The sequence below is a fragment of the Antedon bifida genome, chromosome 9, assembly GCF_963402885.1.
Source record: "Antedon bifida chromosome 9, ecAntBifi1.1, whole genome shotgun sequence".
NCBI lineage: Eukaryota > Metazoa > Echinodermata > Crinoidea > Comatulida > Antedonidae > Antedon > Antedon bifida.
In genome coordinates, this window is record NC_136234.1 from 21,145,966 (window position 1) to 21,168,849 (window position 22,884).

Consider the following 22,884-nt stretch of genomic DNA (forward strand, 5'->3'; position numbering starts at 1 on the left):
AATAGAATAATAGAACGCATCTGTTTTTTTAATTATGGTATTGTTTTGACTGACATACTGTATATGAAATGATCTCTTTTTTCAGTGATTGCATTTGAAATATTTTGATTTTAAGAAACAATTAAAAGTAATTATTATTTTTTGCTTAGGTAACACAAGAAATATGTGACAAATCGAAGATGTTTACACTACTAGGATCGGAAAGACTGATTATATTAAAAAGTAGTCAGACAGACACTAGCGAAGGCAAGTCCAATGTGTACTTATTGACTGGCCACGAGAATACAATGTGAGAGTCAACAGATGCGAGAACAATCTTCCTGAAAAACATGTTATAATGAAGAATTTTCTCGCAGAACTAAAAAAAAATAGTATGAGAATCGACAAATTATAACAAAATATGAGGGATCATCTTTATTTTTTGGTAGCGACAACACGTAAAAATGGAAGATTATCTCATCAAAATATAAAGTTAGAATCAATTTTGCGAGATCCAAAGTCATATTGCGATAGTGGCAACAACATGCGAGACTGAAGGATTGTATTGCAGAACTCGAAAAATATCTGACAATCGACAAGCGTGAGATTCGTAGGAAGTAAGGACAAGGTGCGAGAATGTTTCAAAACTCATAAAGATATATGATAATCAACAACAATTATCAAAGTGCGAGATTAAAGTATAGTTCTATAGTGATAACAATATGTAAGGGATGAAGATCTCATACCAATATAATAGGAGAATAGACAGTTGTGAGATTCATCTAATCATTTAATGAGAGTAAAAATGAATCAGTAGAATCTCACAAACCAATTCTTTTTGTCATGAGATTATCTGAGCACTATATAATCATGCAAGTATAAATAGATCAAGTACATACACATCTTGCGAGAATCAAGTACTATTTTGCGAGATGTGAGACCAACTTCTAATATTAGAACTAGGAATTATATACAGCATCTGAATGACTGTTGCTGTTTATGACGTTTTGTCATAAAAGATTTAAATTAGAATTTTGCAGTGTATTGTGGTTTAACAAATACATTAAGTATTGACATCTTCATTGTCTTTAAAATGTAAAAATTGTCTCGCAATGTTCTTGTCTTCAAATTTGTGCCCCTATTAAAGGGACACCTTTGGCACCCAACATAGTGTCCCATTAATAGGAATGTCCCCTGAATAGGGGTTGGCCGTAGTGTTACAACATATATTACCCCTTGTTGTATTCCTTCAATAGGGGTGAATCCCTATTGTTCCTCTCAGCATTTTGTAAAATACTATCTATGTACGGTTGCTGTTTAATAAAGTAAAGACTCGTATTATCTCAGCATTACTGGATGATCTAGCAATGACCAAAATGCAAGGAAGTGCTGTCTCTCCCAAGTAGTTTGCAAAATGTCGTTCCATATCTCATCTAATTTGAATACTCTGATTTTGATTGTGCTGCTAATATCATTTTTGTGTATTTTAGAAATGTCTATCGCATATAATTTATTTTGATTTACTTACTAAAATTGTAGTATTTATTTTTTGTTTGATTTAACATATCTGGGATAAAATGTAATAGAAATAAAACTTTGTATAAATGTAACCCTTTAGGCAATAAAATAATATATTACTACACATTCGAACTCTTATTAAGGGGACAACTGAGACCAAACTCAAAATGTCCACTTAATAGGGGTGCCTCATGTATAGGTGTTTACTGTGGTTTTAATATATATACTTTCCCTACATTTATTACACATGGAAGTGTCCTTTAATAAGGATGTCTCCTGAATAAAAGTGTCCAAAAGTAGTGATTCTACTGTATTACAATTTAGATTAATTTGGATTTGAAATCAAAATGGCAACTTTAAACAAAGGTCTCAAATTTAACTTCGATTTTTCTTTTTCCGATATTCCTACAAGATATTATAATATTGTTTGATAGACTAGAATAATAGCAATATCAAATTTACACATTTTTAAGGCAAAACTTAAAAAAAGATAAATATATTTTATAATTCTTAATTCAACCCCTATAAGAGTTGTCATTAATTGCAGTATAAAATAATTATTCAAAATTGGCCTCATACAAATTAGCAATTTTAAGAAAAAAATATATTATAATAATGGCAATAAATAGGATATAGTTCTGTTACTAACTTATTTTATTATCAAATACATAGTGTATTATTGCTAAAACAGGCTGCTGTCATCAAATGTAAACAATGACATCTTTGTAACAACAAGATCAAAGCCAGCTGTATATTAAAATACAGAAATTCATAATTTCTTTCTGAAGGATAGAAAATAATTTTCAACCAAGTTTGGTTTTTCGATTTTTGTGGGCAAATTTGATATAGCAATCTTGATATGTATCAATGTATATGTCTTGATATTCTGATCATGTGTTTAAAATATTTCATTCTTTATAAAAAAAATTCAGGCACTTGAAAATATAAATACTTATGATGATAGTTGAATTTTAATTTGGGTTTTCAGTTGTAAATTTGCGGTACTGTATGACCTATATTTTGCATTGGAAAAACATGGAATTTTTACATCTATCCTTTTGCTGAAACATATTTTAACTCATAAATTCATTTTAGCTTTCTAAAGGGGGAAATACATAAAACAACTTAATATCATTTGCGAAATTGCAAAAAAATATGCATTGTATGCGTACATAAATCCAGGGACTCTTCCCTTGTAAATCCATGAAATGTAAGATTTTTTACAATTGTGTAATATCACCAGAGAAAAATAAAAATAGATGTTTATAAAGATTTCTTTTTTGAAACACTTGCATTGTTTTGTGTACTTATGTATATGTGTGTATAGGTTTTGAAGCGTGTATATGAAGCGACGTGTATTTAGATTAAGTTTCTAGAGAAGGCTGTTGGAATACTGTATTTGTTTATATTATTGACAAAAGAACTTGTCGGCTCCAAATAGACTGAGTGGTTATAATAACGGTAATACAAATATTAAACGTTAATGAATTTGTGTAGGTGATCTGTAAAAGAATTTAATTTATCAGAATGATGAAATTAACTATGGAATAAAGAAAATATTTCACTTAATATATGACCAAAGATATCATTTTGAGTTGAATAATTATTATTGTTGTTATCATTTTGCTGTAAAATTATCAATACTATAGCTTACATGGTAGTGTGTTCTGTTCTGTTATATTTTTGTGAAAGTAAATGGAATAATATTAAAATAAAAGAATATTAGAATATTCTTTTATTGTTTTCATGGGTAAATAACAAATTATTATAATTATTCAATCAATATGTAATAATTTAATTTACAAAATGAATTTGTACTATAAACTGTATTCCAACAGCTTTCTGTTTTTGTACTGTGTTAGGGCATATGTAATATAAGTTGTGTCCCTATCTTGTTGTAAAAAATGTACTAAAACAATTATAGAGAGTGTTTAAGTTGCTAACGATTATGTTGCAATTCCTGTTCATTAAACTTTAATAAGATTCTGTGATTTTGTATTTATATGAAGATTTAAACAAATTAATGATAGTTAATATGAAATAGTAATATTATTAATTTTCATCTTTGTATTTAATCATCGCTGATTTTAGAGTGTATATATGCATAAAACTAATTTTTGATCTTTTTTTACTAATTTGTAGAATTTATAGCTTAAAAACGTTGCAGATTTTTTCTTTTTTCAGTCAATATTTTTATTTGTGGTTATCTATATAATACACACAGGGAGATAATTTTAGAGTTGTTAAAATTAGTGAATAATTACTTTAAAATATCCTCCTACCTTCATGTTTGTCCAATAAAATAATTACCATATATCAAAATGTAAAAATGAAACTTTTTCTACAGTATGTATCTATGGGCAAGTAATAATTGGAAAGTATGAATTTGTCAGGAAAAAGTCTGTCAGAATTTTATGTTGTAACTCTATAATAAAGGTTACCGTTTGGCCTTATTAGACCATACATTTAAGTACGTTTTCTTTTTATCGTTGATTGTGTCAATCCATATTAAATTTGTATATAAATATTTCAGAGGTGGTAATTCTGTGTTCCAATCCTTCAGATGGCCGTATTATTAGCATGTTTAACTCCACAAAGACTACTACTACTGGAAACAAATCTTTGTGAGTAGAACGTGTCATTAATGAGATAAGATCCTGACATCTGACAGGATTTGAACCCAGGACCCATGGGTCAGTAACTGAGAATCCAAACCACAAGTCCACTCAAAATATGTATCCTCTCATTTTAAGGGTCGTTCACACCTGTTCCGGCACGGTTCTGTTCCGGCGGCAGAAAATCAAATCTAACACACCAATGTTTCATTTTCACGATGCTCCACGCGGCTATGCCACAATCGATATGCGCGTAGCCAGACCAAAACCATGCCGGAACAGGTGTGAAAGACCATTAACACATGCATGTTCTTCATTGTCATTAGATACAGAACAACATACTGACATTTTACCATTCATTTACTGGGTTGTTTGTTAATACATGTATAATCAATCCACTTGATCAAAAGTCTTATATTGGTTCAAGATACCAGGATGATAACATTTTGCACCAATCGAATCACTCCTAAACACACGCTAGGGATTACAATGATGTTATATCTACATTTTGCACCAATCGAATCATTCGTAAACACACGCTAGGGAGTACAATGATGTATTTCATTCTTCTGGATGCTGTTAGACGATAATAATTTAGAAGAAATTGTAATAGACCAGTAGCTGCTGTATTAATGTTTCAACCTAAATAAATAGTCATATGACCATGACCATTAAATGGGACAAATATACTGCCCTCTAGTGTAAAATTGTTAACAGTACGATGAATAAAACAAAAGATTGATATGCCAGCTCAGGGCTCGAAACCTTTAACAAAAATAAAGATAGTCCGCTGGTTAAATTTAATCCTCTTATATATGGATATCATCCATATGTAAATTTCAATGAAGAGCAAGAAATATGTCTTTCCTTACGTATACCGCAATTTGCTTTTACTAATATAAATACAGCAGTTATTCTCTATTTTCATATCAACTATCCATGTCTATGTTTAAAATCATTTTACAATCGTTTTATCTGCCACACAATAAAACTAATTAACAAAAAATATATGCAATTAAAAATTGTCAAAACAATGTAGGGAATAAGAAACAAAATCCTCTCCTCCCAATTTCTGTACGTTTTGAATTTCATTTTATAAAAAAAAAATACCCTGCAAGTTGATGTACTAGTTTTCAAAATTCCCCTTTCGACAGGATTGACTTTATAATTAATAATTAATGTTTAAAAAAAAATAAGAATTCAAATTGGTTCAATTAAAACTGAATATTTTAAAAAATTCAAGCAGTCCATCCTCTGCATTGTTTATTTTTTATTTCATTCAAACCTAGCGCCATTGAAACTGTGTTTATGTTTTGATAAAGTGATAATGAATATCATTATGAAACGAGTAAACAAATTTGTTTCATCAGTAATTTATCAAATTTGTTTTTTATTCTCCTGTTTGATATTATGTCAATGTTATTCTTTTGCCGCAGTTGAGAATTCCTATTGTTTACTAACGGTTGCTATGGTTAATCAATTTACATATTAAGTATTTGACCCTGATGTTAAGTACGATCTACTTTTCCTGAAGTACGCTTGCGCGTCGCCCGCGAGTAATATTAAACATTTTGAAGATAAATACATTGTTTATATCGTAAAAATACTCATTTTAACAAATTTTAATATCTTGGTTAATACATGAATTAGTTATGTTCATTTTAATATTCATTTACCAAAACAAATTATTGTAATGAAAAGACCGTATCACATCGCGGAATAATCTTGTATCTGGGGTCATTAATTGCAAATGGTTCTTCTCGAGATCTCTCTGTGTGCGAAGACATCGCGGTAAACAATATTTTTACTGGATGGGTAAATCGATGTGGTACATATTTCTGTGTTTTAAACACATGTTTTAAGTCAAATTACTAGCCTATCTAGAATAAAGTTAATTAACACTTTATTAAATCGTTTATAGGACAGCTTAAATTGATATGGATAGCCTACCTCGATAACTGAACATTATGATGGAGTGAGTTGGGTAAGTAGCCACACGACGAACATAGAAAAAATACCTGACACTGACAGTGTTGGTAATTTATAATCAGTTGTTTACTAGGTAGGCCTATACCTAGGCTCGGTAACATACTATTTTATCTAGCTAGGTCTAGGTCTAGGATTAGATATAGTAGGTTGATTTTATATTGTTTATGTTCGGTGATTACTACTAGGCCTAGGCCCAAGTTAAACATTGTTGATTTAGTTAAAATTGTATCATATTCATTCGTATTGTTGTTGAATGATATAAAATAAAATTATGCAGAATGATGTGTTCCTTTTTTAATTTAATAATCACAGCAGTCCAGAATGTCTATCGAATCACACCATTGACAGTGGCACTGCTCCGCATTCAATGTCCGTAGAAATGTGTGCCCCCAAAAAATCTGACAACAAACACCCGAGATACACACAGATGTCAAAAAATCAAAGAAAAATAGCTGTCACATGCTGTGTGGCATTGTGCCCCAACGAAAACCGACCAGTAGTTTTCATCAAGTTCCAGTTTTTTACCATGATTACATGTCTGCGCAAGGCAAATGGAAATTTTTTTAAATATAACTTTAAAAAGGCAATTGGAAATATGTAGATGAGTTTATTATACCTGCGTGAAATATTTTGTCGCACATCATTTTATTTTTTTAATGACAAAAAATACAATGATTAATGGTTGAAAATTTAAAAACAAGTAATATTAATATTTTCACAAAACATGCCTTCAAAATCCTATATCAAAAATGTTTTAGCTTATGTAAGGAGATTAGAACCATAATATAATTCCTTTGGCCTATGTACAGATAAAAATAGTTTTAGCTTTTTATTTAAACAAATATTAGTCTACAAGTTATTAGCTATCAATCAAATTAATCAATTAGTTGTTTTGTTTTTCCATAGATTCATCATACTCAACAAGTTGAAGCACCAACTGCTAATAATTTAAAATAAAGTTGAACTTTATATATATATTTATATATAAAACAAAAACACTATGGACAAATATGATAAATTAGGAAAGATCGGCGAGGGGTCGTATGGAGTGGTGTTCAAATGTAAACGTAAAGACACAAGACAAATCGTAGCTATTAAGAAATTTGTTGAATCTGAAGATGACCCCTTGATAAAGAAAATTGCTCTCAGGGAAGTGCGAATGTTAAAGGTAAGGTCACAAGGTCATCATATTTTGTAAAATGTTTTTTTGATCTTCATACCCAATAAATGAAATGTAACCATCATACCAATACCAGCCAGGTACGAAGGTACACTACTATTAAATTGCTTACTTATGCTTGGTTCCGACTATTTAAGATGCAATGCAAATCGTTAGTCCTACCACATGATTCACGGTGCTATTCGCGTCTCCTTGACGTCGTACAGCAGCGGCGTGTGATCAAACAGTTTGGTTCCTAATAGCCGTTGCCGACAGTGATCGGCGGGGCTAGCGTGAGCCTAAGCAAAAAAGTAACTATATTTTTTCACAAATTACAAATAACAAACATTTTCTAGTTTTGAAATTTTCAACTAGCAATTATGAATCTGGTTTGCTAGCATTCATTTTGAGCTTGGTTTGTTGTTTGTTTTGTTATTTTATCTGCATAGAATTTTAAAAGCTCATTGAAAATGGTATGCGCATTAATGAATTCTTGAATAGTGGAATAATGTTGTTATTCTCTGACTACAACAGACTTTTGATGCATGTGTAAACGATTCCATTGATTTATCTTTTCAAACAGTCAAGTCAATTATTTCTGCTATTTCAATGTAGGTAATTACATTCTACAGTTAAGTGGTACAGAGCTCACAGTATGTTTATTGTTTTAAAATAGCTCTTGAGTTGCTGCACATAAAGCTGAAATAAATGTAACATTATATATATATTTTTGTTTAAATAAGGCTAGAGATTAATTTGTAAGACTGAAATAACTGGAACAAAAGGTCCACTGTTTGACAGAATCAGAAAAAATGTGATAGGTTTTTAGGCTTTCATGTAATCTCACATATTTGGCATCAATGTTACCATTTCGTTTGTGAAAAATGAGTCCCTGGGAAATGTGCAAGAATAGCTGTCTACAGAATAGAGGCTGCGAATGATTGTTGACCAGATGATTCTAAACTTTGACATTATTTATGCTTTGCTGCATAAAGGAAGCGTTTCACGATACAAAAGTACAAATCCGTCTGAACAGGCCCTAAGTATCACAGTTCTAAATAAAAGGACTTATGATAGCATCTCTTAAAAGAATGTTAAATCAAGTCACATACAAATGTGAAATCTATTCAAACAAAGCATGTTCATTCTTATTTAACATTAAACAGCATGAAACCAAACATGGTTGCACTTCAATATAATATGTGTACCTAGTCGTGTACATGTTATTTGTTGACCATGCATACCTTTGAATTGATGGCAACAATATGTGGTGTGGTCCAAGAAACGAAACAGGAACATATTGAGAAATAATAATAATTTAATTTTTGTAATGTATGGTTTAAGTGTGATTTGATGTATCGTTTTCATTATTAATTTGAGATTAAAATAGTAAGCATAAATGGCTACTGCATTCTCCCAAAAAAACAGCAGGATATAGTTCCCATGAACTTCAAGGTAGCATTACCATGGCAACTGTCAAATGTGTGTATAACACTGTAACAATTGGTTTTGTCATAGATAAATACAGCTGTTTATTGAGGATACCTTGTGATGTGCTGTAAGCCTTGAAAGAATGAAAGCAAAGTGCTGCAACATTATTGTCATTCACATTGTTGTGGATACATTTCACTTGCAATAATATTGTCAACTATACACTAGCCTTCCTCTAAGTGTTTAAACAATGAGCAACCTTGTATTAAATGTGCTATTGATATCCAATGAGGACAACAATCAAAAGTGAAACATATTTTTGAAATGACATTCTAAATTGTTCCAGGGGTCTAAAGTTCTCCCAAATTTGCATTGTTTCCCCTGAAAATATGGTTTTGGCAATATGCAATGTACAATATCTAACTAGTTTGAAAAAAAAAGAGTGTGATGTGCATATTGGTAGTGATCCCCAAATACAGTATGGTAGTGATATGACATCATCATAATAATAATGGGCACATCACATTTTGTTGTCACATAAAACGTTTGATAGTGTAGACAGAGCTTTAGATACACAATTGAAGCAGCTCTTCCCATATATAGGTTTACTAATAAGTATAGTACAATAAAATTATGATTGTGACTGTAGTACAGTAATGTAGTATACTTTGGTTACTGGAGATTCTAAGTAGGAATGTTGATAATCTTGTTTCTTCATTTTGTGATGCTAGCATGCAAACATTAGGATTGGATTGTTGGATTATTCAGTACAAGCTACATACCCTGTACACAATGGTACCATTGATACAGTTAGAATTATAAACCTCATGGGATTGATATAAAATTATATTTTATCCTTTCCTGTTTTTGTTTTTCTGTTTAATGTTTAGAAGTAGGTCAGTATTTATGTTTACAGTAAAAACACTGAGGTCTGTGGTCCATGGAGCCCTTTGAAATTATTTAGGCAAAAACTATTTTTGACTCAAAATGATTGGGCTCTAATGACCCTATTTACATGTACGATTTCTGTCCTGGTCCGCTCCAAGATCGGGTCCAAATTGAATTGTTTTGGCCTGATCCAGCGTGTTTACACTTGCTTTCCAAACGATGCCATTTGATTGGAGGATTATGGGTCACATGACAACTACTCAAATGAACCCTTACTTTACATCATCAATAGTGCAATTTCATTAATGCAAAGTGGAATATCATGCGAGCTGAATTTTGTTGTGCATGTTCATTCTTGTTACATACAATGCATTTAATTAAACCATAATCATGTTAAAAAATAAACCTGTATTTTGCGCAGTCTACAATTGTTCTACGAGTCCAAAAACGTACGCTGCCTGTCCGATTGATTTAGGTCGTGGCATAAAACAAAATGAATGTTTTATATAATTTGTGCAATAGAACAAATAATTTCATTCAGCGAAAGAGTTTAATGAACTATGGTAGATGACATGTCAGTAACTAAAGGACATTATTAAACCACTATTATCAAACATAGTGTAATTAGCACAATCAATTTCAATAAACTATAATTAGACATCCTCGTTAATGTAAACACTTAGCTTGTAATATCATCAGCGTCTTTCATAGTTAAATATTAACTTTGTTGTTATTCTAGTCTGAATTATTAAATTACTAAAGATTTATTTTTGGTTCAAGCACCTGATCACAGGTAGTGTTGTAAACCTTATGGATCTTAAAGTAAATGTTATGGTTGTGATGGCAAAGCAACCATTATGATGTTCTTAGTGAACCAGCAAGGTGGGACAAGATTTCGAGGGCCATCTTTAAATAATGGCCAGTTTCTTCTGACCAGAAATGGGTTCTCAAAATAGAACTATGCCAACATTTTCTATTGCTGAATCTCTGAGATCCAGTTTACAGTATCTTCATAGTTAACAAACGTCCAATATTCTTTGTTTTATATTATTATTTATCACGATTCTTATTATTCTTTTTAGCAATTAAAACATGAAAACTTAGTGAACTTACTAGAGGTATTCAAGAGGAAACGAAAGCTACACTTGGTGTTTGAGTACTGTGAGCATACGGTTCTTAATGAACTTGAAGCACATCCAAATGGGTAAGATAAAGAGGCAGCCAATTCTTATTACTGTATCATGTCTAGCGACATGAAACATCCTGTAGTATCATGCCTGCTGACTACAATAGGCCTATACCATTGCATCTAACTCCTACAGTAATATAAAAAATTTCAAAATCCATTTTATTCCCTTTTTTAAGATGACATGTTTTCTAAAGATACAAGCTCAGTTTTTTTTTATAAACGTAAACTTTGTTTTAACAATAATTTTTCTTTTTTATAAAAAAAAGGGTGGTTTACTTGTACTTGTTGAAATTGTATAATAATTTTATGATTATGGATGATACTGTACTTATTTGTACAATAGTATTAAAACTTTTACTACATAAATAATCAATATTATTACTAGCTCATTATAGATGTCCTTTTTAATGTCATGCCATATCAACTGTATTGAAGTCATTAATAAATTCTATAACCTTTTTCTATAGCTTACAATTTTTAAATTTTTAAAATATTTATTTGTATATTTATTCAAACTCGACAAATCCCTTTCAGGTTGATAAGTTGAAGAAGTCAAATGTAACAAACATATATTTCTATTATAATAAACATTCAAAACAAATAAAAATTTGTAACATAATTTTAAAAAAGAATTGAGTATTATTTTTAACATAATTTAGAACCTTTCATATGCATACAAAAATGCATAGTTAAAGACAGGTCAGAAATTGATTTAATATACTATGATAATTTATTTTTTTCTTTTCAAAAGAATACAAATTAAACATTAACAAACAAAATAACTTCAGAGACATAGTCAATAAACCACATGGTGATATACTGGAAATGGATGTAACTGTACATTTATATATATTTTCAATGGAAAATGTTGTGGGAAAAAATGAACAAAGAGCAACATAATAATGGTTTGACATAGTAAAGCGAAGTTTATAGTTATATTGTACAATAATAATTCTAAAGTCATTGTTGTGGTTGTCTTTTGAAAATTCATCTTTTTGTGTTATTACCGCAAAGGTGAAGTTTGTTTGTTTAGTTGTAGCACAACATGCTTTAAAAGTTCTTATTTCTTAAGACAGGTCATGTATTTGTTAGGGATTACTATTAACATTCTTCTACAGTATCTGCTGTATCTTATTTTACTATGTAACTTATTTAATAATGATTTGTTTTACAGTGTGCCTGAAGAAAGTTACATGAAGATTATTTACCAGACATTAAAAGCTGTTAACTTTTGTCATACACATAATGTAAGTAGTATTTGATGGATTCATCTCTGGTGGTATAGAGCAAAACCAGGGAATTCTATAGCGACCGACGTTCCACAAACATTTTTTAAGAAACGTTGATTTTGCCTTTTTATAATAAAATCATTTCTTTAGTTTGTTCTTTTTCGACGTAATGAAATAACTTTATTAAAACTTTATCCAAAGTGGTCTATTATTTCTAGTTGCATTGATAATGTTTATGATAGGTCATTTGGAAAATGACACTTTTTACCAGCTCTACTTGATTGTGCATTATTAGTAATTATTTATAAAGTTAACATTTGATTTGTGAACTTTGACTTATTTCAGTGTATACATCGAGATGTGAAACCAGAAAACATTTTACTCACTAAGGATGGAATTGTGAAACTTTGTGATTTTGGTTTTGCTAGAATTCTCAGTAAGTATTTTATAATTGTAACCAATGTATTTGTTTATTATACTTATAGTAATTCATGTGTTGCCATTTGATTAAAATAAAAACAAAGTTTGTGACTGGATACATCATTACAGAAAGAATAAATTATTGCTTTTAAATTTGAACTTTTGAATAGAGTTTAGTTATTTTATTTTCAACCTGTTATTGGTGTTTTACACTGTTGGCTTGAAATAAGGAATAAATAAATAAAGAGCATTACAAAGTATCAATATTATTTCTGTTTTTGAAGTACTTTTTAGATCGTGCTATTGTGGCATATTACGCTTAGAGTCGTAAAACTAATGATGTTAATCGTTACCATGGCAATGGAGTATACATGCCATGGAAATGGGATTTTGTTTTCAGACAATGTACATAATTGAGTGTATCGTTTATAATAGTCATTTGAAAATTCTTGTAGATTATGTAGATAAATTAATAGAATACTGTATTTTAAAGGAATCTATAATTTGAAATCATTTTTTGTTGGGAGAAGGGATGGGGAAAAGGGGTAATTAATAATATATGGACATCAGAATGAAATTAATTATAATTATTGTAATTAATTTTGAGATTTAAAATTAATAGAATAAGGTATAAAGTTGAGTTGTGTATTCAGTTTGAATGTACAGTAGGATAATGAGCTGCTCATGAAGCTAAGTTAACTGGGCATTGTTGTTGTTGAACCTGGGTTTGTTCATATCATAATCTATCAAGTGTCCTAACCACTCGGCTATTGCAACACCTTTCAAATATAAATTTACAACATACGTTGCTGATTTACCATGGGTTGTTGTGGTAGCTATAGGCCAACTGATGACTGTATCACCATAGTTCATCACCATAGTTCATCACCACCATAACCTAATGATGATAATACCTACTTTTGTATAGGGTTATCTTGTTTACAATCTTAATATTGATTCTTTGCTAGTAATAATTGATATTGATGTTTGCTGTGATGAGGTTATTATTTGCAGCCAACACATAGTACAGTAATACCTGTAGTAAACACATTACAAAACTAGGTCACAATTCCTGGCTCACAGTCAGCAGTGTATATTCCCACAGCCATATTTGATGAATTGCCATTTGGTATTATTTCTTAGTTACGAAAAGTGATATAAAATGTGATAATTTATGGTTCTAATCTAATACATGTTCAGCTTCTTATAAACATTTTTAAGAATTTCCTGCCACACAAGAATGTTGACTGTGTTTACAAAAATCAACCTGTAGTGCGCATCGTCTATATACTGTTTAACTAAGCGCTAACAATTTTTTAATGGCCTACAGTAGCTTTCAGACCTAGCCTTTTGACAATGATTAAAAATGGAAAGGTGAATTAGTTGAAAACAGTAGGTGAAAGATTAGTCCTACAAAGATTAACTGCTCTTTACTCTGCCTCGTTAAATAGAGCAGTCAAACTCATGAAATATTCTAACCATTAAAAACTAACATTAATTATTTGTATACCATGTGACTGACTAAATTAACTAGGCTTATCACAGTCATAAACTCGTATTAACATAGTCTTTGAGGTATTGTTCACAATCACATACAGTGATGCTTCCACGTTTTTATTGAGAATGTGTGGGCATGGACTCTTAATAAGCTTCCTAATATAATCCTAGGAATGGCGTCACTGCTTTGGTATCTGTGTTAATTTTGTTAGGGCTGCTATGACTGCATGGCAACATTACAATTGTCAAATTTGGTTTGTACTGTTAGTTGATATGAAGTAAAAATTAAATTCTGATAATTATTGAAATGGGGGGTAATTAATATGCGTAACTACTGTAGGAAGCAGTTTCCTTCGTAATGCAAGATAATTTTAAATTTAGAAATAAATGCGAAATTATTATTTGTTATAAACGGTTAGATTACAAAACGTATTTCCTAGTATTTTAGTGACCTTTAAGGAAAGGTCGTTTCTACAGATGACCTTTAAGGAAAGGTCGTTTCTACAGATGACCTTTAAGGAAAGGTCGTTTCTACAGATGACTACAGTACGCTTTCTTATTTCTCAATTGATTAGGTTTTTTTCTAGGCAAATGCACGACTTACAATACGGCATTATTGAGCTTCGGTAGTTAACCTAATTACAAAGCGATTGCGAGCTGCTTACCAACTAGACGGTATTGATTGCCACTGTACTTGCCTGATACGATCTTGCCTCTGTGTTACGCTTGACTTGGTTGTAACAATGCGTCGTGTTGATTATGATTATTTATTTACTTGTTTTAATTAGTGTAATTGTCATGTAGTGTTTGATACGTTATCTTCTTTTAATGTAGTAATTGATGCATGCATTTGGTACTGCATGCATAATTAGTAAAGCTTGTAATCACGTACGTAAGATTAAAGATGTTTTGTCCCCCAAAAACCTGAAAAATGAAGATTATTAAATCAGACTTTAAATAGGTTATTTTGTAGTTTTAATAAAGTTAATCACAATACATCTTTAAACACTTCAGTAATATTACATTATAATAAATTATATTTATTATATAAAAATAAAAGCTGGGGAAATTCCCCCATGTACAGTATGCAGTGAAAACTGTCTGTACAAACCCCAATTTTACAAACGCAATTTTATGTCATCTGTGAGTTATGTAAAATGGTAATTCGGTCTGTGCACCTTAGATTTCTGTTAAACGGAATGCAGTTATGTGGGTTTTTGTCTAGATTTGGTGGTTTTTAGGTTTATGGATTAGTTTTCCTTTGGTTTTTTCACAAGTGCCTTGAGCGAATATGTTATTAATATGTTATTAAATATTATAATGATAATATTATTCAACTCATTCATTATTTGTATAATGACATCGATTTTATTACAGATTGAGGCTAATTAATTAGATCAAGCCTATAGTATTTGCTTGTATTTGTTGGCAATTTTTTATGAAAAAAAATAGAAGGTAAATAGCAAGAGATGTATTATTAAGTAACATAATTATATACGATACTCTAATGAATTGAAAATGAAGTAATGAGATGGTAAAGAATATGATAATATAAAACAACCCAAATTGAGGCAAACTATTGTGTTTCAATATTTCAAACTTTATTTGTTCTTCTTTGGATACAGTAGTATATGGTTTCATGTAATACAGTCTCAACCAATTATATTTAGATGTCTTAATATTGAAATGATTATATTTGTGAAATCATGTGAAAGAACTATCATTCATTTGTCGTCTTGATACAATATTGTGTACGTAACAAGACTCCATTCCTCTACTTCCTAACGTTTCTTAGCTACTGTTTTGTAAATATTGCAAAAACAGATTTTCTATCAATTGTATGATTGCTTTGAATATGAAATATGAGATGTACTGTAGGTCTGGTTTATAAGATGGCACTGTATAATCATTTCATACTGAAATATGAAAGGGGATATCTATAAATAGATTTTGTATTCTATTTTAACCTAAGCAATGGATGGTTACCGTAATATCAAATTTATTAGTTATATACTTTTTTAAACTGATTTTGATCACATGGCATTTGTAATTTAATTCATATTCAATAATGAAAGTGATATTCAATGGTTCCATTCAACAGTTTCCTCTTTCAACATGTTTAATACATTATTTAGCATGCTTTTTGTGTAATCATACAAATTTTTGCTTTTTGTGTTTCGCCGCTCTTATTTATAATTTTATTTATCACAAACTCTGTACATAGAAAAGAAAAATAAATGTTCTGAAAAAAAAATGGAATGTTTGTGTTTTTGTTTTCCACTTGTTCAGATCCTGGTGATGAGTATACAGATTATGTAGCAACGAGGTGGTACAGAGCGCCAGAGCTTCTTGTAGGTGATACTCAATACGGACCACCAGTTGATGTCTGGGCCATTGGCTGTGTCATGGCTGAACTGAGTAATGGTCAGCCATTGTGGCCAGGTAGATCTGATGTTGACCAACTGTACTTAATCAAGAAGACACTAGGTAAAGTATTTGTTTATGTGTAGAATGCCAAGAAATATGCAATCCTGTGTTTCGGCACTTCCTTGGAGTGGAGTTGTGGCTTGGTGGTTGTGATGCTTGGCTACCAATCCATGGGTCCTGGGTTCAAGTCCTGTCATATGTCAGGATTTTACAATACAATTTATAACTCCACTCCCAAAGACTTGTAATAAGACCTTGTTTATGTAGAGCACCTTTGACCAGTACAAGCTATTTTTTCTTGTTACTTTTGTGGTTGAATAAATAAATGAATAATCATGAGTTATTATTAATATTATACTAGGTGATTTAATACCCAGACACATTCAAATATTTAGTACCAACCAGTTCTTTCAAGGCCTACAAATACCGGAACCAAAAAGTCAGGTATGATAGTTTTAATTTCTTCAATCTTTTTCTAAAATGTTCATATTTGGTAAAAAATAAAGGTCATTTATTCAACATTCATTTCAATATATCATCATCTTAAATGCTAACCGGCGTTTGTGTTCGCCACAACAATATATTATGTCAACATAAATAATATGTGTGCATAACATATAAGTAGCAATTAATTCAATATCATCACTTTAATTTGTTTCTTTTCACTAATGTTGTTGTTTGATATTTTTCAATACATTTAGGAACCTTTGGAAGTCAAGTTTCCTAGGTTACCAAATGCTTTGTTGACATTTTTGAAGGTAGGTAATTTTAATTGATGTTGATGATTTATTTCTAGTAGATCAGTGGTAACAAATTGTGTTGTATCATTTTCAATAGTAAAATAAACTATCCTGTTTTACTATGCACACATATGAAATGTAGGAATATCAAAGTATCCTTTATTTTTATGTTAAACTTATCTCAAATGCCATTCCTCCGTCAGAATAGTAAAGATTGTGGACAGCAGAAGCGGATTTAGAGTGGCACACACCCTCCTTATTTTAATTTAAAATATACAACACATGCTCCCAGCATATTATTCGCTCCTCTTCTTTTAATATACACAATGATAGATCCACTCCTGGACAGTATGGAGTAAATGTTATTGTTAAAAGTAATGTGCACATATTTATGACTGTTGTCAGTGTTCGGCCTTTACCGTCTGGCAAATGAACATTAAATTATAACTTAATAACGTAAACATAAATACACTTATAAATTATATTAAGAATCCTTGATGATTGAAAGTTTCCATGGTGACGATACTTAAAAAATACTAAACGACATAGTAGCTTAATGAAAAGCTGAGAAAATATTGATGTTTCGGCAAATGCATCAACAGCTTGCGGATCATTTGAAGTGTACAGTAATACAATGGTAAAGTAGGAAAGTTCAATGTGCAAACATTATAAAGAGAGATGTGGTGTAAATGTTAGGCAGAATCGGAGTAGCAGGTTCGAAGCTTGTCTGTACCATATTGCTTGTATCCTTTAGGCAAGATGCTTTACTTTAGTTGCCTTGTCCTTGACTAGCAGACATCAGAGACAATCTCCTACTGTTTTCGAATAGTGTACCAAGTTATATATAACGGGACCAACAACTGTACTTCCCACCCAAACAACAAAGGCAATAAAGAGTAAAGCATCTTGCCTAAAAGGATACTCAATATAGCAGCTTGAACCTATGCCTATCGCATGGTAGATCAATTCCTTTATCCAAACACCATCACAGCAACCAAAATGATGTTCCCAGACGGTTTCCCATCCAAGAACCCCACCAGGCTCAATGCTGTTAACTTGGGTGATATCATGAGCAGCAGTGTTTCAAACAGAGTGTGGCAAGCTCTTTAATCAAAAACATAAACCACATTAAAAAATCAATCCATTTTTATAATTCTAATCTTTCGTCGTCGTCATCTAGTCATGTCTTGAAATGGATCCTGCCAATCGTAAGACCTGTAAGGAGTTAATGGACATGGACTACTTTAATGATATAAGAGAAGAATTTGATGGAAAGCGGTCCTCACATAAGATATCACAACGAAGTACACTACAATCTAAGCAAAAGGGGGATAGAGTAAGTGTCTGTAGTTTTTATAACAATAATCAAAATCAAATGTTGGTATAAAGCTCTGTCTACACTATCAAACTAGATTGACAAAATAAAGGTGATGTGCCCAAATATGGTGGTGATATGACATCATCATGTCCATGGGCAGTGTAGACAGAGCTTAAGGCCACTTTGTAGTTTTAATTTTTTGTTAACATTTGTTATTATCATGTAAAGTATTTAGTGTTTCTTCACCATTAAACAATTATGATATGATTATATGAACTCTTTCCTTTACTTTTTTAGCCAAGATTTCCGCTACCTCACCTTTCGGGGAATCCTTCAGTTTTATTACCCAAGAAAACGAAACCTTTCCTAAAGGATTCAGATTCCAAGAGCAAACTGTACTCTCATCTTCCCCACATCTCTAACAATTGACTGGCTGTGCATCCTGTCCGCGTATGTAAAGACACCCTGCAACTCCACTTACGAGGCTTCTCGGTAGCAGATGACCCTCGAGGACCTAGTGAAGTGAGAGGCGACGGTAGAGAAACAAAACTAAGCGTTAAAAGTGACGCTGCTCGGTTACAACCGCCACATCTACCGGAACCACCTCGCTTACATAACCCCCTCCATCTGTTGCCTAGAGTCAAGAGTGGTGGAAATTGATTGTTATTCATTTATAAATTTTAAAAGTGTTTACACATGAGTGTATACATCGGCCGTTCTCATACAGTATCATGTCTAGTGACAGTAAACAGCCTGCAGTATTGTGTCTGCTGATGGTAACAGGCCCATTCATAACACATAACACCTAAATATTTAACTATCTCTCTCGCTATTTAAAAATAAGAACAAACTACATTTATTAGGTTGGTCTACCGATTGGAAAACTAAATGCCTATTTACAAGTGGTAATGGTAAGCGGTAATGGGTATAAAATCTATATTATTTCTATTTTTAAACAGGGACGAGTGGTTGAGAGGATACAGATTCTATGTGGGACAAGCTATGCGCTTTTTTTACCATTACCGCTCATCAGTAAATTGGCCTTAAAACACTAATGCTTTGCATAAAGGCGTTGACACAACACTTTTGAAAAAGTCTGGAGATGCTATACAGTAGCCCATGTTGGATGACTGTCGGCCAACACAATATTGCAGACTGTTTAGTTCATTCTCTTTTAACGTTTACCAATCTTTATCTAAGTATTATTGATATACTGTTAAGTATTATTATACTAACTTTATTCCAAACTATGAGAATGCTTGAAAGTCATTTTCCATTCCAACCGCGGTCAGGATGCCGTCGTAATTTCATAAGGTGAATTCTACAGTTGCCAATTCCTCTTTTGCTGCGTATCGGTGTTCATTTTACCAAATCTTTTTGCTGTAATTAAAAATAAAATAGTTGTTGTTGCTGTAGACGTTGTATGCTCATCACGACAACACTGTTATCACAGTGACTCAAATGCTGATGATTTCTATCATAAATTCTACTTTTCATTTAGTAAAACTTTAAATTTAATTTGGTTATATCAGGGAAGAGTGTAATTTCACTCTTCTCTGGTTGTATTAATTTAGACATTACTGGTTACTGTATATTCTTGTGAATAAGATATAGGATAAATAATCAAAGATGAGTACTCTAAACCACTGTGATTTTCATATACAACGGCTGTTTCGAATCAACCAATCAGATACCAGTTTAAAGCTGTTACAAAGCTTACAGCAATTTGTGCATAATACCACCATGAATATATTCTGATACTTGGATTTGAATTATTATTCATTTCATTACCATTCTCACAATGTAGATATAATCAAAAACTACTGTATTGAAAAATACTTATTAGAATTTGCTATAATAGGTGCCATGGCAGCCATCTTACTGGCATGCACCACTATACGATCCATGCATTCAACAATTCATGACAAACATTTAATTTAATTGTTTATTTTGTCTTTTTATAAGTGGAAACATTGGTTTTTCGCGGTTTTTTCTATGGAAGAGATTAACTTTTTAAAAAATGAAAGTCTGATTTTATTAACCTTCATTTTTCATGTTTTTGAAGGTTTTTTCCCTGTGAAACAAACGAGGGCCAATTATATTTTAACACTATGAAAAATCTCTCATTTTCACATTTAAATCAATAAACTCGGGTATTGTCAACTAAATTATTTTGGTCATATATCGTATACACAAGAATATGCAGTAACTCGGGCATACCAGTGATTTGGATTAGGTTACAGCTTGTAGTAGTAAGCACACAAACGCATACAGAATGCATGGTTACGATTATTTATGTTATTTTTTGTTCATATTTAATCAAATTGTACACATTTTTAATGAATGTTATTTGACTTTGTATATAATGTAAAAATGAATATGCATGTTATAGGTATGTTTACTAGGGTAGTTCCACAAAATTTGCTTTATTAAAAAAAACATACATTTCAGTATTTTATTGACTAGGAATGTTATATTCCCTATATATTTTTTTTTTATTCATAGAAAAGAGAAATAAAGTTTTAGATATATAGTATATTTGATTAATATGATTTTTTTTATTTGAAATTTGCCATAATGACCCATTTAAAAATGCATAAATTGTTTTGAAGTTTGAAAAATAATAATAAATAACTGTAGTACGATTGGATTGAACAATGAAAGGGCATTCTAGTATGCATTTGAATTTTCAAATGGTTTTTCTGGTTTTTTGTCAACATTTGAACTATTTTTCAACCTTCTTTCAAAACCATACCTTTATCATAGCTGTATTGCTATTAGTAAGATGCAATGTTAAAATCCAGTCGAGAATTAACATAAACATATTGTTGATGTTTTACAATAAATCAGAAATCTAAATATAGAATCCCATAAGTGTTGTTACCATGGTAATAATGTTGTAATGTGGCTACATCAAATCTTTTATATTCAAGCCATTTGTCATCATTTTAAGTTTGTATCTTAAAACACCTGTTGTACTTTGAATGCCAAAGAGTCATTTTCTTTTAGCGAACAATAACATAGTTACTTGGAAACAAGATAATGTAATAGCATTTTGTTGCTATTAGCTACCAAAAATGCGGTCAACTAGAGTCAGTGTTGAGTGTTGATGTAAATGTTGTTGTCATCCTTATTGCATGTTCATTACATTATCCTTCTGAAAGCTGCCTCTCATTCTGACACTATTGATTTGAAAACATATGTCTAGAAAATATTTTATAACATTTTGAACAGTTCAAATTTATGTTTTATAGTTTTATCCAGTATTGTGTCTGGGTAAACATGATTATATCTCATGCCATTCATCCTCCTTCTGTTACCCTCCTCATTATTTCCTATTTTGTTGTTCTTGCATATGTTGTGAGGGCAACTTGATTTTAGTTTTTTTCTTCAATTCCATTTTTCTTTGGCTGTTTCTTGGTTGCCAATCCATCTGCTACCCTCTCTTCTTGCTAAATGACGTCACATGCCCCTCTCCATTTTGGTACACATAATAGATTTGTGTAGGCCCATTGTTGCCCAGCTATGATTTTGTTCCCAATTCTTGAAATATTATCACAATTGCAAACATGCCATTTGTGATAACTTGTGATAAATATGATATTGAGTATTATTTTAGTAAAATGATTTTTTGAAAATGTTATTTACAAATTATTCCGATAAAAGTTAAATGAATTGCAAAATGTTGATTGAATGTATTTAGTACAGGTCTCCAGTTAAAGACCAATTTAGGTACAACAAGTTTGTGCTAATTTTGCTCTGTGATAAAATAGTTATTTTGGACGAGTCATTTAAACATAATTGTATAAACATTGTATAATCTACTGTTTAAAATTAGATTTGCTAGTGAAATTGTAACAATTAAAGAAGTAAAATAAATTTAAATAATTTTAATTAATAAAATGAAATTCATCTGATTTCATAATTTTTTTAAGCAAGGTACTTTTTCTTTGAACCAAATATGTTTGGTACAAAATTCATGATCAATCTTAAATGTTGCTCAAACGAATAAAATAATAGTAAAATATAATATTAGCTAGTAATATTGTTAGGAAATGGTTTATTGTTAAATCAGCAACTACTGTATGTGGTACAAATAAGCTAAGATGATCACTTTGCATATTAACTGTCTATACAGTAGAACCCCTCCTTTGGGGACACCCCTATTAAGGGGACACCCCTATTAAAGGGACACCCCTATTAAGGGGACACCCCTATTAAGGGGACACCCCTATTAAGGGGGTAAATGTGTGGAAGGTTTCCCCTTAATAGGTCTTCTACTGTATAAACAAAACATTTCAGCAAAATAATCATTTTTGAGGTGTAAATGCCGAATATAAATGTACATAGTTTATTTATAACTGTAAAGCCACTTAGTATCTAGCAATGTTTTTTAAATTAGATGCTAACATAGTTTATGTTATCCTGACGAGTATAGACGTTTAAATGCATGACTGTATTCTAGAAATAAATGTTTTATCAGAA

General features: G+C 31.1%; 2 protein-coding genes across 5 annotated transcripts in view; both read left to right on the forward strand.

Annotated features, from left to right (window-relative positions):
- The window catches only part of LOC144852759 (mitogen-activated protein kinase kinase kinase kinase 5-like), a 43,220-nt gene extending 39,253 nt beyond the window's left edge, over positions 1 to 3,967 (forward strand). For all 4 annotated transcript variants that reach the window (XM_078710721.1, XM_078710722.1, XM_078710723.1 and 1 more), the window contains one exon: positions 150 to 3,967. In XM_078710721.1, coding sequence (XP_078566847.1) covers positions 150 to 293 — 144 coding nt within the window. In that variant the 3' untranslated portion in view covers positions 294 to 3,967. The remainder of the gene's footprint in view (positions 1 to 149) is intronic.
- A 1,928-nt stretch (positions 3,968 to 5,895) lies between these two features.
- LOC144851483 (cyclin-dependent kinase-like 1) lies at positions 5,896 to 22,884 on the forward strand. The gene is made up of 10 exons (XM_078708977.1): positions 5,896 to 6,096; positions 7,008 to 7,269; positions 10,662 to 10,783; positions 11,943 to 12,015; positions 12,343 to 12,433; positions 16,204 to 16,401; positions 16,703 to 16,785; positions 17,043 to 17,099; positions 18,262 to 18,417; positions 18,697 to 22,884. Exons 2-10 carry the CDS (start codon positions 7,102 to 7,104, stop codon positions 18,826 to 18,828), a joined length of 1,080 nt encoding a protein of 359 aa, XP_078565103.1. The 5' UTR covers positions 5,896 to 6,096; positions 7,008 to 7,101; the 3' UTR covers positions 18,829 to 22,884.

Excerpts from the sequence above, each read along its gene's own strand:
- LOC144851483 (XM_078708977.1), top strand. The coding sequence starts at position 7,102 with ATGGACAAATATGATAAATTAGGAAAGATCGGCGAGGGGTCGTATGGA. Across the intron at positions 16,786-17,042 it reads TACCGGAACCAAAAAGTCAG|GAACCTTTGGAAGTCAAGTT; the intron begins GTATGATAGTTT and ends CAATACATTTAG. Across the intron at positions 18,418-18,696 it reads CTAAGCAAAAGGGGGATAGA|CCAAGATTTCCGCTACCTCA; the intron begins GTAAGTGTCTGT and ends TTACTTTTTTAG.